This window comes from Cryptomeria japonica, chromosome 7 (assembly GCF_030272615.1).
Source record: "Cryptomeria japonica chromosome 7, Sugi_1.0, whole genome shotgun sequence".
Taxonomy (NCBI): domain Eukaryota; kingdom Viridiplantae; phylum Streptophyta; class Pinopsida; order Cupressales; family Cupressaceae; genus Cryptomeria; species Cryptomeria japonica.
In genome coordinates this window covers 160,901,727-160,927,851 of record NC_081411.1, presented here as the reverse complement: position 1 = coordinate 160,927,851, position 26,125 = coordinate 160,901,727, and the positions used below count along the sequence as shown (strand labels likewise).

Sequence of the window (26,125 nt, the reverse complement as noted above, 5' to 3'; positions counted from 1 at the left end):
TTCCCATTTGAGTTTTCCATGTATAAAAATCTAGTGTCTCTCTTATGATTGTGTATGTTGTGAATTTCATTTCTATTACATATTTCATTTCATGCTAAGAATATCTAAGATCAAGCTAAGTTTCAGATTATCAAAGCAGTTTGTTTTGGGAATACTGATTCACCCCCTCTATTCCGGTTTGTTCAACAACGAATACCCTTCAGATTGGTTTCTATGCCTTGTATACACCCTAAAAAACAAAGTTCAAGGTTCTTGCTCCTCTTCTAAGGATTTAGAGTTAGATGAGCTATCCTCAACTTCTTGTCTATCTGGGAGCCATGATTCAACTTTGTCGGGGGTAGAAAGAAATTGAATCCTCAACAAGTAACTGAAAACCCTATTACATGTTGCAAGTGTCGAGTTGCAGTCCGGCAAGAAGTTTCTCACAAGTTGGTTGTATTGATTCTTATGCATTGGATCTTTTATCGTTTTAGAAGATATAAATGATGACTGAAGCTAGAAACGGAAAGCCAACGCTTCCATCTGATTAAAATTTTGAAGTTACTGTTCAAATTTAAAATCCTGCATTTTCTATATAAGTCATCAAAACTGTATGCCTCTGAACTCTGAACTCCTCAGGATCTAACATTTTCTTGTCGTGCTCGGTACAGAGGCAGCAGGAGAATTCTGAAATGGTTATTAACATTAGTGAACAATATCCTCTAAAAAAGACGCTGTGCATTTATAGGGTGCCTGTTAACATAAGAGGACTGAAAGAGGAAGCTTATATTCCATCGGCTGTAGGGTTGGGGCTTTACCATCACAACATTAACCTATCTGTAATGGATGGACATAAGAAGGAAGCAGTTAAGAGAACTTTGTCCAGGATCAACCTCACCTCCCAGCAGTTAAATACAGAGCTTAATAAGAAGATTGAAAAGTTGGAGAATGAAATTAGGGATTGCTATCAAGATAGAGCAATTGAGTGCAGTGGACAAACTTTTGAGGACATATTTGTGAAGGATGCGTGCTTTATTCTTCAGTACATCAGGTCGTATGTGGGAATGGACGCAAGTCCTACAGATTCCACTAACTCTTGTTTTCAAAACTATGATCACCATGACGATTTCCACTCTTCTGTACAAAGCGACATTTGGAAGTTGGAAAACCAAATTCCTTTATTCATATTGATAACTATACTCCAATTGGAATTCAATGATCATGCAAAGGATAAGTTGGCTGAAATGCTTCAGATGTTCTTTCTTTTTCGACCATTTGTCTTCTATTTTACATCTTGCCGTAATAAAATTGAATCAAGACTGAAGCATCATACTGAAAATGGAGCACATCATCTGCTGGATTTATATCGAAGGATGATTAGAGATATGCTATCATATTCAAGCTCGGTATCTTCTTATGATTTTGAAAGTCAACATGGTATCGAGGAGAGGGAACAACGTACCGATACAGCGGTAAAAAGATGTGGGCCTATTCTACTGGATGTCGGTTGCATCGATCGCACGCGTGTTCTAGTGGATGACACTCCAAGAGCTGAATTACTAGAAAAGGCTGGTATAAAATTTGAGGGAGGAAAACTCCGATTTCAACGAAGTTTGTTTGGAGGCAGTCTTTCAATCCCTATAATGCACGTGGACTACGCGACAGAAGGATTATTGCGGAATTTGATGGCTTTTGAAGAGTGTCAAATACACACAAGAAATTCTATACCCACAATAATTTCTCAGTATGTACACTTAATGGATGACTTAATTGACTCTGAGAATGATGTTGCCGTACTTAAAAGAGAGAAAATCATTTGCAGTAAATTGGGGAGTGATGCAGAAATAGCTGTTATGTTTAATTGTATCTGCAAGTCAATTACTGAGACTAAATATGAGTCCTTGGAAATTACTATGAGACAAGCTAGAAAGCACTATAATAGCCGATTACAGAGATGGGTCAGTGAGTTCAAAAAGGAGAACTGTTCAAAACCATGGTATGTTGTCTCTGGTGTGGTAGCAGCACTTATTTTAGTGATGACTGCTGTCCAAACTGTCTATGCAGTGAAAAAGTTAAGGTACAGGCATATGATTTCAGGTTGAATATTTATATTTTTACAAAACTTGTGTTCAGGGAGACGGGTAGCGCCGCACAATCTTTGTGATTATAAATTAAAAATTGACTAGCAACAAAGAGATTTCAGTTATTTATTTATTTGACCGATAGGCAAATCTAATTCAACTTTGTTTTACCGGTAATTTTATCAATGCACAATACTGATCTTATGTTTCTTCATTTCATTTCATTTGATTTCCAGCCATGTCATTTTGTTTTTGGAATGCATTCCTTGGTGAGGAATGAAAACGCCCGTTTATATTCCCCTTTCCATGCAATTCGTTATGAGCGAGAATTATGACTTAAATTTTCCTTTCGCATTTCATAATTGGTTTATTCCTTGATGAGAAATGAAAACGTTTGTTTCCATTCCCACTTTAACTGGTTATGGGCGAGAATTATGTATTAAATTTTCCTTTTGGGTGTATTAATGCTGGTTTAATCCTTGGTGAGAAATGAGGACGTCCATGTTATTGGTTATGGGAAGGATTTATGACTTAAATTCTCCATTTCTGTGCATTAAATGCTGAATTTTCTTTATATCTGTTATTTTGCAATATGTAATATCTTTGAATAGATTTAATGTTTTTATGTTACATCTTTATAAAATTTATATTTTTCTTTCTTTCTTAAGGTTTGATGTTTCCATGTAATCTAGATTAAGATCTCAATTGTATTATTAATTGTAGTTAATGATTTTGAATGTTTGAAGATTTCATATTATATTTATGGTTTTACTAATTTTGATCATGATAATTACATTTGACAAGCAAATTAAAAGTGCTATAGTAATTGATTTTGGTTTCAATGATGAGAAAAGTGTGTTTTTTTGGGGGCTAACTAGAATAATACTCTCTTGATGAAATGCTAATAGGAAAATATTAAATGGTCTTGCAAGTACAACAAGAAAAGTTATAATATTGAGTAACCAATACTCTCATGAGAGTGATTTTGATGTCAATTAATCCTACTTTAATATTCTTAAAGGTCAAACTAGAAATAGAAGGATTATTCAATTGTAAGCATCTTGCTAATATTTGTGCCGCAACAAGGATCTATATTCAATCACTATGACTTGGAGTGAGTTTTGATTATTTATCTCTACATCTTTTAGATATTGTATAGAAAACCACTTAAAGATAATTAATCCATAGACCATGTTGGATTAGTGTCAATAACCATATTCTAGGGTTTGACTTCCTTGAACTATCCTACTATTAAGATAGATATCGATAATGTGTATGTGTTTGTGAGTGCGTGTATCCATAATATATAATAATAATAAATATGTTATAGAAGGAAAAAGAAAGAAAAGAAAAATACAAGAGTAAAAGTAGGTGTTGAAGGAGTTAACAAACTTGAGCCTACTAAATAATGTTGTCTCTGATACTTATTTTAGTATTTTCGGTTTTCTCTTATTTTGATAAGCTTGTATAAATGTTTGATAGTTTTCTCTTGATCACTGTGGTTAAGACTCGATCTTTTTGGCTCCTATGTCTTTCATGATTTTAAAGCTATGGCTTGGGGCTATTTTGCTTTCCCAGTATAGTTTTGAGAAGCATGTAGTTGTGGTTGGAAGTTAGTTTCTAATCTTTGGTGTCAAGACTTGTTCGCTTTTGGCCTTCTTTAAATAATCTCGATATAGACGGAAACACTGATTCCTGGATAATTTATCTCTTAGTTAGCTAACGGTTTATATCTTTCAAATCTCATGAATACATTATGGGAATGCTCTATATGGTTGCCATGGTTTGGTTCTCCAATTGCTTGGTTTCCTTGCTTTATGAAGTTTCTACGTTGACGGTTTTTTCTGAAGCTTCTCATAGCCTGCTATTATCTTCCTTTGTGGTATCATATGTTTAGATTTCTATATCAAGGTAGGTAGACATGACTTTTTAGTAATCTCGGTGGCCCATAGCTCTCTAAATTTCTTTTGGTTTTAATTAGCCTTCGGGGCTGTTTGATTCAAACAATTTTGGTAGTTTAATAGCTCCGCTCTGATATGTGTGTATATATATCTGTTCAGATATATGTATTCATTTTGCGGTGGTCTGTTTTGATCTTTTCATTATGGGTTGTATCGTTTCCCCTAACATATCAAAGGTATGGATATGTCTGTGGGCTTTTATATATATATATATATATATATCCTTTGTCAGATTTATTTTGCTTCTGGGAAGTCTTGATTATCTGGCTCGATGGATGTTTATCATCATATGTATGTGTTGGCTATGAAAGTAAGGGTGATGTGTTAGACCCGTGTTTGTTATTAATTGCTTCGTGTACTTTGTGGCTCGATGATCTCATCTTTGACAGGTTTATGGAGCTGAAGTAGTACTTCAGCCGCATATGTGGACCGGTATTTGTGAGTTCCTTTTCTTCGCTATTTCTGCTCCCTTTTATCCATTCTCTCTGTCAGATATTGGATTTAGTGAATCTGTGTAAGATAATTGTCTAACATTTGGCCTCGAGTGTTGTTATGTTGGATTTCATGCAAGCTGTCTCTTCGTGGCTTGTTTTAAGATTATTAAGGTTCCTCGGGGCCCATTGTATTTGTACTCAAACCTTTATTTGATAAGTTGTTGGTAGACTATTCATCTCTTATGGTAGATTGTAATTTGAGGTTTGTTTTTTTTTTAATTGGCCATCATGTCTTTTGTAATGATTTGGCAATTTGTCATTTATTGTAACTTTCTTTTTTTTCACGAGTTACAATCGAAGGTTTTCTTCTTGGTTCTTTTCTGTGGTATGTTCCCTTAAACTAGGTCATATAATTTTTTATTAAATTAATAAAATTATTTAGCTACAACCCATTATCTATTAAAAAAAAAAAAAATCCAATCCACATTGAAATAGAATAATGCAAATTCACAACCACAAACTATTATCCTTAAGAATTATCCTAAAACAAAACACAACCAAATAAATGTCAATTTAGAGATTCAGAAAGTAGAATTTAGAGGATCATAAAATAATTTTCTTGAACATATGGAATACAAGTAGAATTGATGTACAATTAGATTTAGGGTTTAAATTCTATCAAGATTAGGATTAGGGCTAAATTAGTGTGACTATATATATAATATACTAAGAAATATCTTTCTTGAGGTACCAACTTTTCAATCAATTTTATAATATAAATAAGTGAAATAAACATGTTAAAAAATAATTTTAATAGATTAAATATGTTAACAAATAGTTAGACATTTTCTCTATAGATTGCCTCTTGCTCTCCCCACTCCTCACTAGTTTTAAATTATTTACAGTTCCCACCCAAGTCCACTGGTGTTAATGACTCTCTTACTGCAACCTAATGGTTGACATCTTTAGCATTGGCTCTATTTCAACCCTTGGCAATCTTAAATGTCTTTTTGATGATTGTAAAATATTTGCTACTCCTAAGACTATGATGAACTCATTTCTCAAGGCCACCTTTGCAAACTTGTTATGCAAACCCTTCTAGGAACCTTTTGTTGTGGTACAAAAGTGATTCCTCCATGCTTCCTCTAGTCCAAATGTGGCAGTGTATCAAGAGGTACTACATTGCGTCTCCTACTTCGAGAAGAAGAGACTGATATGTGAGTAGAATCACTTGTGGCCCTCACTACTAGTTCTGCATATGTAGATTTTAGAGATACAAAAGCCTATGATTATTGGTTAGGCTGAGATTTAGCCCTATGCTTGTGGCTTTTTTGTTATTTTTTGGACTCCACAAAAGATTGTAATGCTATCTTGTCTATGGATTAATGGAAATGAGGCCCTCACCCTCTATTCCTTTGTCCCTAGTTGCCCTTCTTCAGCCCCCTGAATGAATATACTGCTAGCCCCTAGATTGGGTAAGATTACCCTAGACCTCCCTCTACTTTCTTGGTGGAACTCTTCCTATGAGGCTATTAGGAATATGATAGGTAGATTCCTCAAATTTGGCCTTAACACCAGCAACTTCTCCCACACCTCCTATTCTTAGATCCTGGTGAACATTGGTCTTTTGAAGCTATTACCTATTGAGATAATTCATAAGGTAGGAGAGCAACCTTGGACCCAGATACTTGACTATGAGGGTATCCCATTCCATTGTAGGTGTTGTCTTGTTGTAGTGCATTTGGCTTCTTCTTGTCCTCATTGGTCTTGTCCATAATTTTCCACCACCTAGTGAAAGGTGATGATAATTGGACACATGTCACCATCTTTCCTCTTTCTTTGGATGATGACTTAGTTTTCTCAACTGATTAAGTGCCTTATTCTCCTGCTCAGTTAGATAGCTTAGTAGCTCAATATTTGGCAATTGTTGCTGCCTTTGTTATAGATTCAGTATGGTTCTTAATTCTCTTTCTCTAGACCACAAGATTCTCTCTGCATTTCTCAATCCCTAGCTACATCGTTCATCTATTGCTTTGAAAGGTACCTCCTCCCCCACTTTAAATGTTATATTAATAAGGAGGGTGCCTCTTGCACAAATGTTCATTATAAGAAAAATGTTAGTATCTTAATGCTCCTAATACACAAATTACCCTACTAGAGTTGGTACTGGGTCCCAACTCTAATTTTTAGCAATCATTATGTTTCATGGTGCGCACCCTTGGTCTTCTTGTGCTATGCAGCGCAATGCTCGAGTTTGTGACATAGCTTAACTCCCTGCTGTGAATTTTATAAGTCTAGTGGTTGTATCAGGCATTAAGAGGTCGATCTTTTAGCACAATGGAAACCACACTTGTAACAAGTGGTATAAGAGCTTGGTCACAAGTTCAAACCCCTCACTTGCGCTGGGGGGGATTGTTGCAAGGAGTGTGCCCTTGGTCTCCTTGTGTTGTGCAGTGCAATGCTCGGGTTTGTGACATCGCTTAACCACCTCCTGTGGATTCTATAAGTCTAGTGGTTGTATCAGCTATTAACAGGTCGATCTTTTGGTGTAATGACAACCACACTTGCAACACATTAGATCTACTATTTTTTCTTAAATGTTTGTCTACTTTTTGTCTTCTTATAGCTCTAATAATTTTTTTGGTTATTTTTTGCCATTCTTTCTCGGTTCTTGATCTGGTTACTTCTTTGGTAACCATCTCCTTTTTAGTCGGGTCTGGACGCTGCAAAAAACCCACTTATTTTAATTAAAAAAAAAGTTCTAGACATAGATCACAAAGCTATATTATTTAATAAACCCTTTGTTTGTGTGACAAAATGCTCCATAATATGTAAATTATTAAATAATATAAATACTTATCCCTATTCTTCCCACGTGATGCCCAAGATTTAATAAAGAGGTGGTAAGCCAATTTGTATGATATTGTGAAAGATCCTCTTTGTATGCAACCTCATATTATAATATGTTAGGAAATGTTGCAACTTGTTGCAATACATGGAAGGTTTAATTTCTTTTTTCATCTATTACATCCTTCTAATTATAATTATAATTTTAAGAAATTATTTATAACCCTTCCCTTTCTTAAATGCCAAAGATCATGTAAATGGGCTACAATTATAAATAGCATGCGAGTTGTTTTTCTCTAACTAGATTGAGAGGTCAATCAAGGTAACATTAAAACTATACACATGACTCTAAATACATTTAACTAAGTGTCAAGTTCTTCTAGAAAAAAATTCTCCCTCTTTCCATAAGATATTATGCAACATTTTTGCTATCTTCTATGATATATATATCTATGTATTCATGTGAAGAGAATGGTTGGTCTAGGTTGATATTTTTGTAGTCAAACAACAAAAATAAAAAAGAAAGAAAAAGAAGATTTACTTTTCAAATAAAATCAAAAGAGGAATTTCATTATAATCATTTCGTTAAGTTATTGCATTCAATTTATTGCCTTTATGAAGCTATTATTTTCCTATTATGGGAATAACTTCCCAACCAACTAACAAACTTAATAACTAGATTATTAAATGTAAACCTTAATTTCCTAATAACCCCCCTAGGGTTTACATTATGAAAAAATAATAACAAGAGAAAATTGTATCAACATGAATCTAAACTTCTTTTATCTAGGGAAATTTTTTGATTATCCAACTTTTCATCAACATCAACCCATACTCTTCATGTGTGCGTAAATGTTCTGATTACCCAACTCTACACCAACATCAACCAAAACTCCTCATGTTTGCACAAATACTTTGATTATTAAATCACACTCAAAATTCCATAGTCATTATATGCATTAGACTATTTGTAGACAAAAATAAGTCACCAAGTCTACATATTCAACTATCCACAAGCCAACAAATCACTGCATGACCCCTCTTTCTCTTAAAGGAACTAGAGATTACAAAATGTCTCTTATGCAATGAATCATCATTGAACAAGAAGCTGCCTTGGGATTATAGATGTCCTCCTACCTCCATTTCCTCTAGCCTCCAATGTCTCATATTTACATTGTATCTATCAAATGTAGCGTATAAGTCTACAAGAGCCTTGAAACCTTTGTGGAGTGTAACACAAATAACCCAAAAATAAACTAAATGTGTGACCATGATAAAAAATAAAATTGACTAAATACAAAATTCTACTCAAAATACACCTTTTACAAATATATTTGTACAACTCCTTATAAATTTATGTCTACACCAAATTGAATCTTAAAAATAATCTATACCAATTTATTTTCAATGTCGCCAATCAAAATACAGAAAAAAAACATAAATACAAAAACATCAATTTTTCGATTATAAACTTTCAAATAAACTAGAATCCTTTGAAAATAATAACAAATTTACATTCATTCCTTTGTTGACCGCCTTATGTTCCCTTATTCCTTATGAACTTCACAATTTTACGAAAGTATAAAAATAGGGACAACCTCCATATACATCACCAAAAAATATATATCAAATGCCCAATAAATAAATATCAAACGCCCAGCAACGTTTTACTCTAAAAAGAACTGACTTTCAAATTCCCAACACCACCATTCATGGCCAGCAAGGCATTATTCATCCCAATAGCTAGTTTTATACTGCCCTCTTATGTTGTTGTCTTTTCTTATCATATGCAATCTTCATAGGCAACACAAGTACAGCTAATAACCTGGCAAGCATGGTATCATGGACTACAACGGATGCAGGATATGGGAAAGATCTCAAGTAAATGCAAATAGCAGATGTAAAGCCATATTCTGCAACCTTTTGACAACATCTTCCTCCAACGACGCTTCTCATCCAGATTGAACGCCCCCTCATTCATAAATTGGACCACTACACTGCCTCCACCCACCTGCACTTCTCCTCTAGAGTCTCTGCTAGGTCCCTTTTAGTCCTGATACCAAAGTTAAACACAGACACCCCACTTCTAAAAATAATAGAAATTTTATTCTAATCATGCTATTGCATTATTATATCTAGTGTATTAATCTTGTGAAACCGTTATTTTTGGGTTTTGAAAATAACTTGCCAGCCAACTAATTAACTTAACAAATAGATTATTAAATGTAAAATTTAATTTCTTAACATTTCACATCTCTTGAAGATGATGCAGGGAAGTAGCTATGGTAAGAAACTTCATTGAAACTGCAAGAAGATAGGACAACTAAAATCGCTTACACATTATGATTTAATAGGTAATTCAAAACCCTACAATGTATGGTTTTCTTTGACTGGATGAAAAGGTAGGTAACCGCAATACCTCTCTCAAAGAACTACGAGTTGCAGGTAAGAAGTAGTTCCAACAAGAAGTTTCTCACAAGTAGTTTGTATAGATTCTTCTGCATTTGTTTATATTGTTTTAGAAGATATATATATATATATGACGACTGAAACTAAACCAGAAAGCCTAATTTTCCTTCTAATTAAAATGTTCATTGCTAAAAATGAAAGCCCTGCACTGTCAACATAAGATATCAAAGCTATTGTTTTGATAGGGTGTACATAAAGTTGTGTTTAACGATTTTTGATAAGTTATGAACTTTTCTGATTAGCATCATTGAGAGCATGGGCCAACAAGAGATGGATATGTCTATTGCAATTTAAGCTTTATAAAATCTTGGTAGGTACACCTTAAAAACATTTTATTTTAATTGAAAAATGAGTTTACCGTAGTAGGTAATTTTTTAATTTGTAATTAACAATTTTATATTTGATTTTGTATTATAAATATTTTTATTTTCTTTCATTAGTGAACATGATTACAACATCTAAATTTCTAGTTGCATACAACATCAAAGTATGATTCTTAATTTTTTTTATTAAATGGATAGGTATAATGGAAAGGATTATTCAATCTTACAGAATTAACAACAATATCATTGAACTCATGCATTTAACTTAAAAAAATAATACCACCCTCTTTAAGATAAACTGATTAAATAAACAACTCTTACAACAAATGTGCAAAAAAAGAAATTTTAATTGATTCAAAAGTATGCTTCTAAAGGACATGAATATATATATATACACACACATTTAAAATTTAATATCCATATCATTATTATAAAGAAAATCTATTAGAACAAAATAATTGAAACTAAATTTGTAGACTTCTATAATCCTTTAAAGAAAAGTCACAAGATTACTTTAGAGTTTCTTTTCACTATTTTTTCTCCAAAATTCCAATCTCTACAAATGAAAAATGATTTTAGCATAGATAATCCTTCTTTAAAAAATCACACTTTTTATTTTTAATAAAAGTCAAATCCCTCCATCCATGAAATCTTTATCTAAATATCAAACTGGTATGTCCTTAAGAATCTTCCAGTTTCCTCCATAAGTCAAATTTGAAATTTCTCACCTTCTATTTTTCATTTATGAACATTTTAAAATTTGCAACAAAAAAATGTATCAAAATGACATAACTTCCAAAATACATAACGTTTTCTTAAACTAGAGATATAAGCCTAAATTTATTTTACACCATTTAGCTATTTTCAGAGCCTCATTCCATTTTCTAAACCTTCAAACATTCAATTTTATAAAAAAATTCCAACACTTTTGAAATTTAAAAATTTAATTATTATTATTGTTGGTGGTCTATGTTTCATCTATTTGGTCAAAATTGACTATCAAGGTTGAATATGCCTTCTTAATTGAATAATTTTAAAGTCCATACCTATTATTTTTTAGTTATTTTTAATAGAGTAGTCATATAAAATGATTTATAAGTTTTATACTTTTGATATAGATCAACTTAACAAATAATTTCTTTTTTTGCTCTTGACCTAGTTTATAAAAATTATAAAAAGAAATGGAACGAAAATTCGGATAAAACATTCATAAATTAGATTAATGTTTTATGGATGAGCATAGAATAAGAGATTGGACAAGCTCTAGTAAGGTACAAAGGTAAAAAGAGATAAATAAAATAATTACAAAATTGATGATATTGCAAAACTACATAATCAACATGACAACAATATGAAGAGGAATATTTTAATTATAATATCATTGAGACTAGAAATTTATATTAGTCACATAACATAAAAAACATAGACCATAACTTATCTCCAATGGATTGACAAAAGATGGAGCTAGTTCATCGAATGCTGAATAGGATCAATTTCACACCTCCAAGAATCTGGTTATATAGAAATTTTAAAATATGAGAATCTATTTGATATATGTGTGATAAAAACTATTTTACTCTTCAAAATATTAGTGTATATATATCATAATTCACATACCAACTAGAATATTTTATTTTTATTTCATTATCTCCTTGAAAGATTTATTATAATGTATTATCTATAATAATTTGATTAATGCTTGAGTATCTCCCTCTTTTAGCCCTCTAATTTCACCGAGAGGCCATCTACAATGGGATCCACGTTGTCCATAAACAAAAAAACCAATTTAAGAAAAAATATGACGTTTGCATGTATGTGTGGAAAAAACTCACAAGCTAATTGGCAAGGTGGCAACATGGTGGAGGTAGTGTAGTGGTTATTGCAATTGTAACTCCTCCCTTAATGCTTTCTACAATTGAAGTGTCTCCCTTAATACACCCTTGCAACCACAATCTACAGTAGCCACCAATCATCAATACCAACTAAAATTTGTCAAAGAGTGGATGCTTTAAAAAAGAAAAGAAAAATTAAATGAATCGTCATTGACAGAGTGGTGGAATAGAGAGTTCGATCTATGAAAGCAAATAGAAGGACAATGGAAGATTTAGTTTTTTCACCATCTTTGAATCTTAGCCACACCACCTACTACTACTACTCAATCACTCCTTTGTTTCTCTACTACTCAATCATGCCTACAATATATTTTCTATTGCATAGATCTATCTTGTTGTCTTTTGCATTGTAGTTCTCGGCCTATTTGGGCACTTGTAAAACAAAATCAGAAGTCCACCTTGCCATTGTTTGCAAGTGGCCTATTGTACATGCACTAAATATAAAGTGCCAAAATCATCATTTTTTTTGCCGGGGGGGGGGAGGGTATTTTGATTGATTGAATTTTGGGGGGGTGTCTCTAGTGCTTTTGTGCTTTTGTGTTCCTTCCTTTTTGCTGCTATAGGTTTTTCTAAGTTTCCTCTCTTAACTCCTCATAATTATTCTACTTGAAAAATTGATGAATGGAGTAAACTTATGGAAAAAGGACTAACTCATTATATTTGTTAGAGTAATCTTATATTAGTTAATAATTATTTATTTAATTATTAGTCTATTATACTCTATGCTTAAGCTAAACTAAGGAATCTTATGATTTTTTATTGTTTTCACCTTTAGGGTTTCGAGTATCCTTTTATAAGGATTCTCTCTTTGTATTTTCATAACAACTGTAATTATTGAATTACATTCTTTTTGCACAATCAATATGACTCCTCTTTTCTGGATCTTTGAATTCTGGCCTCCATAGCTTTTTTGCTTCTCTTTCTGTGACAGGTTTGCATGCAGGTGATCTTTGGGAGCTGTAGAATTGATTTTTTCTCAACTCTAATATGGTATTAGAGCTCTAGATTTGCATGCCTCTGTTCTCTTCATGAGAGATTTTGGGCCTTGTTTTTTAGATCTGTGTATTCGGGGGTTTGTGCAGTTTTTTTTTTCCATTTCTAGGGGTAGTTGATTGTTTGGTACATTTTGGTGCCAAAAGGACCTCCACAGTTGGATTCAAAAGGCCGATTCCATGAATTTTGATATAATATTTTCCTATTTTTTGTGACAAGGGCATCTAGGGCATGATTTTTATTGGCACATTTTTTTAGGCTCAAAAATCCGTACGCCTGTACCTACAAATGTGTTTGAAAATTTTCATCATTTTTTTTTCTTTACTTTTTTTATGCCCTGCAAGAGGGGTTTTTTCTTTTAGCCGTAACTTGGTCATACAAAGGCATTTTTCGCAAAACCTTATATTGTCAAAAAGCTCTTTCCGATCTCTATCTAGATTTGGAGGTTTGAACTTTTGATTTTTTTTTATTTTGATGGTGTTGTTTGCTATCAAAGTCAAAGGTTCCTTTTTGCACTCTGGGAGACATAACTTGAACATCCAAACTCTGTTTTTTGAAAACTTTATATTGTTGGAAATCTTGTTTTGTGTTCTTTCCATTCATATGAGTTTTCTTTCCAGATTCTTCTCCAGGTATATTTTATTCAGTTTTTTGTTTTTCGCCACTTATAAAGTGCCATGGGGGGGTTGATGTTTGCCTTTTATTTGCCATCTACCTTTGTCAAGTTAGTGTTACTTCCACGACACTAACCTCATGATGTGTGTCAAGTGAGTGTTCCTTCCATGAGACTATGTACTTTCTTTGCACCTTCGATGTTCCTAGTTCTTCATCATGCAGTTGTTGTTGGCTGTTCTTTTCAGTTTACCTGGCCCTCTCCCTTTTCTGCATTATGGGGAGGTTTGTCATGCTGGTTCTAATGCTTCCTTGGTTTGATTGATCAGCTATTTAGGCTTTTGTGTTTCATGTCATCTATATCTTTCAGTTCAGTTGTTTGTCTTTGTTTGGCATCTGATTTGAGTAGTGTCATTTGAGGGCACTCATGCATATTATAGTCTTCTCTACCTAGTCATGTTCTATTTCAGTGGAGGTTCTTCAGATCAACAATTACTCTTCGATAGTGTTTGCAGCTATTTCATGCTTCAGTGGTGTTCTTCATTCTCTTCTTTTTGTTCCTATATTTTGGAACACTCTTGTTTGGAGGCTTCTTAGTCCTTCACTTGAACTTTCATCTCTTCTTGGAGAGGAGTTTTGTTCCAATAGGGTTTTCTCCTTTTTCTCCACTTTATAAAGATTTTATTGTACTTGGGTACCTCATCAAGCCTAGTTGTCGGAACCCATTGTTGCTTTCCTTCATTTTTCACATGTTTTTTAGTCCTTATTTTTTTTTACCTATTCCCTAAGTTCATCTTAAGGGGGGGTGTTAGAGTAATCTTTTATTAGCTAATAATTATTTATTTAATTATTAGTCTATTATACTCTACGCTTAAGCTAAACTAAGGAATCTTATAATTCTTTAGGGTTTTCACATTTAGGGTTTCGAGTATCCTTTTATAAGGATTCTCTCTTTATATTTTCATAAAAACTGTAATTATTGAATTGCATTCTTCTTGAACAATCAATATGACTCCTTTTTTCTGGATCTGTGAATTCTAGCCTCCATAGTTTTTTTGCTTCTCTCTTTTTATGACAGGTTTGCATGCAAGTGAACTTTGGGAGTTGTAGAGTTGAATTTTCCTCAACTCCAATAATATTGATGGAACTATTATTGTTCCCTCTGATCCTAAGGCTGATCCTGTTGGTCACTTGGATTGGCTCACTAAAAATATGATGGCAATTGGTACCTTAAGAAAGTATGTATCAAAGGATCTCATTTTTCATATTGAGAAATGTACTCTAATCAAGGATGCTTGGCAAAAGTTTCAAGACTTGTATGGTAAAGTTGATGAGATTAGGGAATATTAGATTGACAGTGATCTCACCATGTTGGATCCCAAGAACTTTGATACTATACAAGATTATGTCACTAAGGCAAAAGAGTTGAGGGCACAACTCAAAGATTGGGACATTGATAAGAAGGATACTCAACTGATCTTCATCTTAATGGGAAAGCTTCCACAAGAATATGCAACATTTGTTTCTAGTTTTCAAACCCATAGGATGACAATGGGTTCAAGCTACACAATGCCTACATTTGATGCTTTCACTGAAATGTTGATGATGAAACAAACTAAGTTGATAAGCATGGAAATTCTTAAGGCTTCTAAGTCTCAAGCATTAGTGGCAAATCAAGGGAACAAAGGAAATCAAGGAAAGGACAACTCAAACAAGAAGAAATGACAATCAAATCCTAAGGACAAAGCATCACCTTCTCCACAACAAGGAGATTCATCCTCTTCAAAGAGGGACAATTCACCAAAGAGGGAGAGACCTACTTGTGCCTATTGTAAAACTTTTGGTCATGAGAAGCATCGTTGCCATTCTAAGAAGATTGATGAGCTCATACACATCCTCAAAAAGCATAACATTGATTTGCCTAATATCTACAACAAGGATGATTCATCAACTTCCACTTCCACACAATCAAAAGGGAAAGGGAAAGCATTCATGGCTTCTACAAGTGGGAAGACTCACTCTTTTGGGACAAGAAAAGGAAAATATCTTTGTGCTACTACAAGTCATGATTCAGGGAGATGGCTTCTAGATTCAGGGGCTTCTCATCATATGAAATCTTCGCAGTCAATGTTCTCTTCATTTGAGCCTTGAACCATGCCGCAAATTTTGATGGGCAATCATACATACATGAATGTGATTGGAAAATGATCTATTGACATTGGGGATAAATCCTTCAATGATGTGTTGTGTGTACCCCATTTGACAAAGAATCTCCTTTCCATCTATCAAATGACACATGGCGCAACAAAGAGAATTGTGGAGTTCACACCCGAGTCAATTTTCATTAGAGACTTGGAGACTAGAGCTATCATTGCGAGTGGGGTGGTTGATCATGCATCTCGTTTATACTCCATTTTAGATTTTGTTGATGATACTGATTTCACATATGATGATTCTTCACATGATGATCACACTTCTTGTGATGGTTTAGATTTTGAGGAGAACTTTGGGTACTTGAACTTGGGGATTCTCACATGTGACCCCATTCTTGAGCCTTGTGTTTTATCTCCTCCTATTGATATCATATCACCTATTGCACCTAATGATGTGAATAGTGTGACAGTTTTTCCTTCTTATGATTCAGTGCAGTAGGATATTTCACGTCTTCCAGTTTCATATTCATGGGATGAGTACTTGACAGACATTCCAGGTTTGTTTGTGGAATCCTACATTGCAGATTTGGGAGACATCATTGATGATATTCATCTTCTCTTTGATGAAGATGATCCTTCTTCTATTGTTGTGAGGGAACACTCTAACCCTCTTGTTCATTCTTTACATGATCATTCTTTCAAGGTTGACATGATTGTGGATACTTGTGTACAATAGTTGGAGGAGGTCTCGTTATGTTTAGAGGAGACATGTGAGTCTTTGGGACATGTTCTACATCAATCTCCACTAGATCTTGGAGTACCTTTTTTAGTAGTGTGGAGCAGTTTACCACCTTTGGAGGGGGTGTCTTTCAACATCGACATGGGAACACGAGCAGTTTTCAGAGATTCCTTTCATCGTGAGTTTTTTTCCTACATCTTCCCTTCATGATTGGGGAGACTTCATGGGTACACCTTTGGTTTTGTTTCTTCCTAAGGGGAGGAATATCGTTTGATGTTCGTGGAGAATTCTCTTCATATATCATCGATCTCCTATCATTGGTACAGATTCTACATTGAGGGGGGTTTTTCTAGCTACTCTTCTTCTCTCATATGGGGGGGACTTTTTCCTCACATGGGATTTTGTTCCTCACATACTTCTATGAGAGTTCTCTTGTATACCTTTCATCTCTCTTTTGGGGGAGGGTTTTTTCCCATTGATTTTTTCTCTCTTTCTCTGCTTTGTGAGAGATTTCAGTGCATTGGTTTACATGCATTTTCATTTGTACATGGGTATCTAACATGGCCTCGTATCCGAGACCCATCTTGCATTGCTTAGTTGCATTGTAGACTTAAGTGCATTCCCCTAAGTTGCACTTAAGGGGGGGGGTGTTGGTGTAAATAATTATTCATCTTGGATATTATTACACCTTACTTAAGTTTACTTAGGATAATGCATTTCATAGTAGTTTGGGTATGAGACACTTGGGTGTTTGTGCCACATTGGGATAGTGTGTGTAGGAGAATTTCCACCTTTTATGGTGTTGATCTTGTTACTAATCTATCATATCCACTTCTTGTGGACTGATATTTCCACCTTCGGTGGGTGATCCACCTCATGTGGAATATTTTATTGTTTCTCCTACCTGCAACACCTATTTCCTACCTACCCTTGTTTCTTATTGAGCCACATGTCATGTTTGTGTTCTCACATATCCATAGAGCCTTGCCTATATAAGTAGGCTTATATTCATTGTATTGAACAACTATTGATTATTTTTTATCTATTGATGAGAATACAATTTATTCTTGTCCTATATCTTGTCTCTCTATTTTGTACATTTGATTGAGCTCTTGATCTTGGCAAAATATCACACTCCTAGGTAGGAGCATTTTGAATTTGAAAGTTAATGGTGAAGTTTATTTGAATGGAACGAACAATAATGGAATGTCTAAGTGGAAGGAATGGGTCCCACAACCACCTAAAATAGAAAAATGAATGGGCAATTTCAAACCATAAATTAGAAAATCCTACTTCAAATAGTTGCACATGAGAGACCCATTAAACATTTAAAAGTATTTTAAATTTTTACTATTAAACTTTAGAAAAGTCAAGAAATATTTAATTCCTCCTATGATGATTTTTGACTAATTCCACTGCAGATAAACTAGGCACCCTAGAGCCATGCAAATTTGAAATCATGTATGTTATTTAAAATAAAACATGGGTTTTGTTTCAAACATTGAGCATCTCGACAAATTGAGGTACTCCCTTTGTAATTGGCTTACGAGAGACTATAGCTAGAAAATGTGAGCTTTAAATTAATATATCAAATAGGCTCGAATTTTGACAAAATAAAAAGTAGAAACTCCAAAGTCCATCCTAGAAGTCATGACATCCTTTAATTTTTGAAGTTTGCACATTTTTGAAAAAGCCTATCAAAACTCCTTCAATCCCCATAAAATTGAAAGTAACTGCAACCATATATACTAAGAAACTTTCTACAAAATGGGACCGTAAGATCACTTTTGGGTTGTAAAATATTAATCATCAAAGTGGATCACTAAAACATTTTTTGAAAATACACATGTTAAACCCCTTCTAAACCCTTTCAATTTCACGCCTTGAAAAATACCACCTCTCGCTCTGAGAATCAGCCACGAAGCATGGGGGTTCATTGGGGTATAATAAACATGTGTGCAAAGGCATTTTTAATAACTCCACAAAACCTGCAAGATATTAATGGTCAAAGTTGACCTTTTTCGAAACATGCAGACAACCAAACTTTATAAATTTCTCTTCGTTTTAGCTCTGATAAAATATCAAATCGAATCCTGAAGTTCTAAAATTGTGCAAGGAAGTATATGAATATGATGAAAATCATAAGAACCAATCCTTTTGACATGATGGTCAAATGGTTTTAAAATATCCATTCTCAAAAATAGGGTTCCTAATAGATCTGGTACAATGCAAATATAAAATCTCAACAATTTCCATTTGCTTTTGACTTGGTAAAAATACCAAATAAGATATTGAAGTTCTAAAAGTGGACACAAAGGTACACAAATATCATGAGAATTATGCGGACCAATTTATTTAGCATGAAAATATTCTAGTTCATAAATATTACCCTCTGAAGTGGGCTACTCTAGCATATTTGACAGTGTGAAAATCTATCAAATCTAATTAATGGAAGTTGCAGATGGATATGAATACTCACATATGATAGGTGAATATGCATGAAAGTAGGCATTTGAATTTACCATGAAAGTGAACGAGCTTCAATTTACTATTCTTCAAAGTAGGCATTTGAACAAATTTTGTAGGGGTTTATGTAAGTGTCACAATCAAATTTTCATCATGGGAACCTCAAATTTTGCCAAAATTTCAAGGTTCTGACAAAATGTTTGGAGTGATAGAGTAGGTACAAGAAAATTGGTTGACTATGTGTTGTTGCACAATGAGGCACTTGAGAAGGAAAGTGTGTGCTAGTAAGACAAAATGTGTGGAGGTGAATTACGACCAATAGAAATTGTCTTGGAAACCACATAATGGTATCTTAGGTACAAAGGTGATTAGGATGGAGGGGTGGCCGACTACATGTTACATAAACTTTGGTATTTATGGCTGACCAATGATCGATGCAAATTGACTTAGGGAGTGCGAATGATATATAAGAAAGATTTGTGATTGTTGCAAAATATCAAAGAAGCAAAACAGATCTAGAGCAGAAGGATGGAGAAGTGTTTAAGAGAACCAATGATAGCGAGAAGATCCAGGAGACCTAATAGTGATGGGTTTTGGATGGGCTAGATGTACTCCTTTAGTTGACATTATACTTGAAGTTCATTTATGAGATGGTTGTAATCCTAGGTTGCAACCTAGCATGTTAGAAGCCATACTGGTAGATGTAATGAGTTTTTAGATCTAATATAATAAGGATGAATCTTTTGAGGCTGGGTTTTTCCCTTTGAGGGCTTTTCCAAGATAAATATCGTGTCTTTTATCTCTATGTGTAAATTATTCTTTGTGTGTTACTTATTTTTTATGCTATGGATGTATTTCAAAAATTTAAGGTTGCAAGGTTTGACTGTCCATTTTGGACCCCGTGACCTTAATTGCATCATCCATCCACAAAGGGAAGATGGTAAGCCTAGACCAGGTTGATAGAATAAAAAGTGTGATGTGTATCACTCATCTGTTGAGCCCACTACAAAGTTAATTCTATTTAATTAAATGGTGTTGATTGTTGATGTTAGGATCTAATGGTTCCTCACGTCCTCACAAATGGATGGTTGTTTCTCCTAAAAGGCCTTGCAAAATTGTGGGATCGGTTTGGTATTTTGATATTGCTATTTCATGTGGAAAATTAAAATTGAGATGGCTCTTTTCTATTGGGTTGACCATTTTTCAAATTAGTTCAGTGAATGTCAAACTAATTTAGTATGTTTAATATACCAAAAATGATCAAGATCAAGATTCGCCTAGTTATAAAACAAAGAGGTATCAATAACTTCTCTAGATCCATAACACCACTAAAACATAGTATGTATAGATCCTCAAGATGATCGGAAATTTAAAAAATTGTCAACAATAAAGTGGATGTAAGAAATATGAATTTTTGCATGACACGTGTTTCACATACTCAAATAGAAGTTGTTTACTAATATATTGAAGAAAAAATTGACTAGGGAAATTATACACCCCAAATGGGCCAAACCAATTTTTAATATTTGTATCTAAAAATTTAACACTTCGTCATGCAAATAACAATTATAGCTTACACACAATGACAAGATATCATGTTGTTTGCATTAATTGAACTTGGAGTTCTCTTAGGAACATTTTCTACACTTATGATTATGGAATGGAGTAATATTTTCGTATGTGTGTCCCCATGGTTCCAATAGATTTATATACCTTGGCACTTAACATGTTTAGTTATAGAGTTATCCCTAGCTACAAGACAAATTCCTTAGGATTTGGCTTTGATCAATGAAAAAATTATTCCACAGTGATTAGAGGTATTACAAGGGTATCTCGGTCACACTCGAAGGTGGATAGTTGTCATCGTCATTCTTTCTCTAGAAATTCCATTGTCTAGATAGTTTTGATAAGTTAGAGAGTATAGGCTTCAACCTTTAGAGTTTCAATTGAATCTATAGTCTATATTGTTTCCATGTTTTCATTATAAGGTTCTTAGATTCTCCCCTAATCACTAGCCTTTACTAGAATATTAAATGATATGTGATTACATTCTTCCCCCTATGAAACTTTTTCTCTAAAGTTTATTATCAAATGGAGTTGAACTGAAATCATTGCCAAATTAAATTTTAGTTGATTTTACTACACCATTGAAGATGAAACATATGTAACACTAAAGTTTAGATTGGCCTCACCTAATGATTAGTATTTATGCATATATATAAACAAAGCTAGTGCATTCTATGAGTTGAGTTAGACACATAATCTATGATAGAAACATGTGGAAAATGTTAGGCATCTTACTCAGGTGGATAGTTGTCACCAACAAGCTTTTCTTAGTGATTTTGTACTCTATATTTTAGATTTTTTTCATGTTTTTATTAGAAGGTTCCTATGGTTCTCCCCTAATCACTAGCTTTTTCTAAAACAATAAACATTCTTACTGTTATCAATCTTTGTCCCTAAAGTCTATTGTAATATAGAATTGAAATGAAATTTTTACATCCCTTTATAAGAAATTCAAGATTCCTCTTTCCCTTGGTCATAATACTTATGAAAAAATCTAAATTAAATATACACTAACTTGAGATGTTATATTATATTATAATAAAAAGATGGTATGTATATAATCCAATATTTAAAATTAAAAAAAAATTAAAAAAATCATCCATAGCTCAAAAAGAGTACAAAAGAAAAAAATAGGTAGGGGAAGAGCACCAGTAGCCGTCATAGCTAACTTCGCGCACCGACAGATCCTAAACGGTACATCGAATTTTGAATTTTTTGTTTGGTTGTCTTCGTATCTGGCTTCTGGGTAGTAACGATCCGATCTCTACGAGTCGTTATGCGTCGAAAGGTCAAAAAGTGGTCGTTTCAAAGTGTCGCTCGATACTTGACCTCTTTTGTGCCACTACCCGCACACCAAAAGGCCAATATCCATTTATAAAATACCTAAAAAGTAATATGTTTTTCACCATTTTATTAAAAATAATTAACCTAAAAAATTTATCACATGCATATAATAAAAAATATGATGAATATAAAAATGTTTAAAATGGGTAGTCAAAAAACATGTTGACCACCCATAACCCCCTTCCCGCATAGGTATGGTGGCCCCACGTGGCATGAACTCCTGCTATCTTTTTTGCCCTAAAAACTTAGGGAAATGAAGATTTTTCGTCGCATTTTCTTCACTCGCTATCTTTTTTGCCCTAAAAATTTAGGGAAATGAAGTTGTTTCTCCATCGACGGCTTCCTCCCAGGTAATGGTCGCACTATTCCTCCTTGCATATTAGATGTCCAATGATGGTTTTTCTCCTTCGCAGCTGCATTATGCTTTGTCTATTGATGATTTCTTTGTATGCAGTTTAGGGTTTCGTTTCAATGCTCTATTACAGTTTAATAATGTCGAAATCCTGACACAAAATGGCAAAACAATTGAATATATCTTCGTTTACTTCGAAACCCCTTCATTATTTTTCATTTCAATTTTTGCTTGTGTTGTTAAATGGTGTTTCTCTATTTATAATGCCGAAATCCTCACAAAGAATGGCAAAACAATTGATTATTGTTCATAATTGTTCGAGACCCCTTCATTATTTATCATTTCTTTTTATGGGTGTGTTGTTAAATGGTGTCTCTCTATTTATAATGCCGAAATCATTACAGTGAATGCGAAAAAAAATGATTATTGTTCATAATTGTTTGAAACCCCTTCATTATTTATCATTTCTTTTTATGGGTGCGCTGTTAAATGGCATCTCTCTATTTATAATGCCGAAATCATTACAATGAATGTGAAAAAAATTGATTATTGTTCATAATTGTTCGACACCCCTTCATTATTTATCATTTCATTTTATAGGTGCACTGTTAAATAGAGTCTCTCTATTTATAATGCCGAAATCATTACAGTGAATGCAAAAATAATTCATTATTATTCATAATTGTTCGAAACCCCTTCATTATTTATCATTTCATTTTATAGGTGCACTGTTAAATAGAGTCTCTCTATTTATAATGCCGAAATCATTACAGTGAATGCAAAAATAATTCATTATTGTTCATAATTGTTCGAAACCCCTTCATTATTTATCATTTTTTTTATGTGTGTGCTATTAAATGGCGTCTCTCTATTTATAAAGTTGAAATCATTACAGTGAATGCAAAAAAAGTTGATTATTGTTCATAATTATTCGAAACCCTTTCATTATTTATCATTTCTTTTTATGGGTGCATTGTTAAATGGTGTCTCTTTGTTTATAATGCCGAAATTATTATAGTGAATGTGAAAAAAATTGATTAATGTTCATAATTATTCGAAACCCCTTCATTATTTATCATTTTATTTTATGGGTGCACTGTTAAATAGAGTCTCTATGTTTATAATGTCAAAATCCTTACAGTGAATGTAAAAATAATTGATTATTGTTCATAATTGTTCGAAACCCCTTCATTACTTATCATTTATTTTTATGGGTGTGCTGTTAAATGGTGTCTCTCTGTTTATAATGCCAAAATCATTACAATGAATGCAAAAAAAATTTGATTATTGTTCATAATTATTTGAAACCCCTTTATTATTTATCATTTATTTTTATGGGTGCATTGTTAAACGATGTCTCTTTGTTTATAATGCCAAAATCATTACACTGAATGCGAAGAAAATTGATTATTGTTCATAATTGTTCGAAAGCCCTTCATTACTTATCATTACCTTTTATGGGTGCACTGTTAAATGGCGTCTCTCTATTTATAATGTTGAAATCATTACAATGAATGCAAAAAAAATTGATTATTGTTCATAATTGTTCGAAACCCCTTCATTATTTATCATTACACACACACACACACACACACACACACACACACACACACACACACACACACACACATATATATATGTATATGTATGTGTGTGTGTGTGCATGTGTGTGTGTGTGAACATATAACAACATGCGGTTAATGGGTACATTGTTAAATGGCGTCTCTCTGTTTATAATGCCAAAATCATTACAATGAATGCGGAAAAAAATGATTATTGTTCATAATTGTTCGAAACTTCTTAATTATTTATCATTACATATATAAATATATACATACACACACATATATATATGTATATGTGTGTGTGTGTGTGTGTCTGTGTGTGTTTGTGATTGTCGACATATAACAACATGCAGTTAATGGGTGCGTTGTTAAATGGTCTTTTTGTTTATAATGGAGAAATCATTATAGTGAATGCAACAAAAATTGATTATTGTTCATAATTATTCAAAACCTCTTCATTATTATCATTTCATTTTATGGGTGCACTGTTAAATGGTGTCTCTTTGTTTATAATGCCAAAATCATTACAGAGAATGCAAAAAAGATTGATTATTGTTCATAATTATTCAAAACCCCTTTCATTATTTATCATTACATATATACATGTATACATATATACACATATATGTGTGTGTGTGTGTGTGTGTGTGTGTGGGTGTGTCTATGTGTGTGTGTTATTGTCGACATATAACAACCTTCTCATATACACGTGGCACAAACTCCTACTATCCTTTTTGCCCTAAAAACTTAGGGAAATGAAGATTTTTTTTGGTATTTTCATTATTTGCTCTGCCTTCAATTTGTTAATATACTCACTATAAATAATATTATCAGGCATACACTATATTACTTCCAATAAATTTCATATGAGAAATACAACAACACCATTCAATCATTAGTCATTTGACAAATGAATCTGCATCTTAATACAATATCTGCATCTTAATACCATTTTATTTTGTTCAAAGATGTTCAATGATGAGTTACAAAAATAGATTTGTTTTTCATCATTTATCTCAATGGCATTGAGGGTTTCATTTCAATGATCTGTCTCTATATATATATTTATACAAGCACACATAGTAGCATTTTTATTTTGTTGAAAGATGTTCAATGATGGAATTGTTCACTATCTAATAGAATATCAGCATTATCCAGTTTTCAATCACATCATTGTTACATATTTTACTCCCGCATCTCATGCTTTTAGTTTGTCTCCTTGTTATATACAGTTTCAAGTTTTGTACCTATATGGTTATTGTCCATATATATATATATATATACACATACATATATATACACACATATACATATATATGTATATGTATATATATACATGTGTACATGTATGTACATATATATGTGTATATATATATATATACATGTATATGTATACATGAAGAAACACACACAATAGCATAATATGTTCTATAACGATGGTTGTTTCGAGTTCTCTAGCTATATGGTTATTGTCTATATATATTTTTATATGTATATGGACAATAACCATATAGTCACAGAACTTGCTGTAATCAACAACAATTTCCTTATTCAAGGGCAGACATTCAAATTGGTACACACGGAATAACTAAATTCCTTCTATTGTCAATGTTATATGTTATAAATCTTTTAATTTAAATTATACTATTTTGAGTAAACCAGCATTTCTTTCAATATAGTCATTTTAAATAATATTAACAGCCATATTGGATGTCCAATGATGGTTTATGCTCCTTCATAGTTGCATTATGCTTTGTATATTGATAATTTCTTTGTATGTGGTTTACAGTTTCATTTCAATGCTCTTACAGTTTAATGTGTCTATATGTTTATTATCCACACACACATGCACATACATATATGGTTATTTTCCATACACACATACACACTCACACATATACATGTGTGTGTGTAGAAGAAAAATGAACAATTCAAAGCAATGCAGGACTGCATATTCAATATGACATGAACGACTGTTTCCCACAAAAATTCAAATTTAAAAATTGCTAGCTACCACAATTGAATGCATTGCACATTTGAATTATATTATAAGACAAAATTTTCCATGTCACTTTCATTACAATCCAATTCATTGCATATTTCTGAGTTCTACAAATTCCCTTTGCACACTCCTTAGGTAACTATTTGTTTGCAATATGTATGTATGTTATACATATGCATATGCATATGTATGTATATGTTCATATGTGCAATTCTATGTACATGTGCATATGTATGTAGGTGGATATGTATATGTATGTACTTATGCATTTGAATATGTATGTATGAATGTGTAAGGATTGTATGCATGTTGTCAAAAGTTAAAGACGATCAAAAATTTGTTTTGCA

At 33.0% G+C, this 26,125-nt stretch overlaps 1 protein-coding gene across 1 annotated transcript; it reads left to right on the top strand.

Moving 5' to 3' along the window:
* Positions 1-671: 671 nt before the first annotated feature.
* LOC131856533 (UPF0481 protein At3g47200-like) lies at positions 672-2,081 on the top strand. The gene has a single exon (XM_059208357.1). It carries the CDS (start codon positions 672-674, stop codon positions 2,079-2,081), a length of 1,410 nt encoding a protein of 469 aa, XP_059064340.1.
* The last annotated feature ends 24,044 nt before the right edge of the window (positions 2,082-26,125 follow it).

Bases quoted from the DNA above. Each gene is read 5' to 3' on its own strand.
- LOC131856533 (XM_059208357.1), top strand. From the start codon at position 672: ATGGTTATTAACATTAGTGAACAATATCCTCTAAAAAAGACGCTGTGC.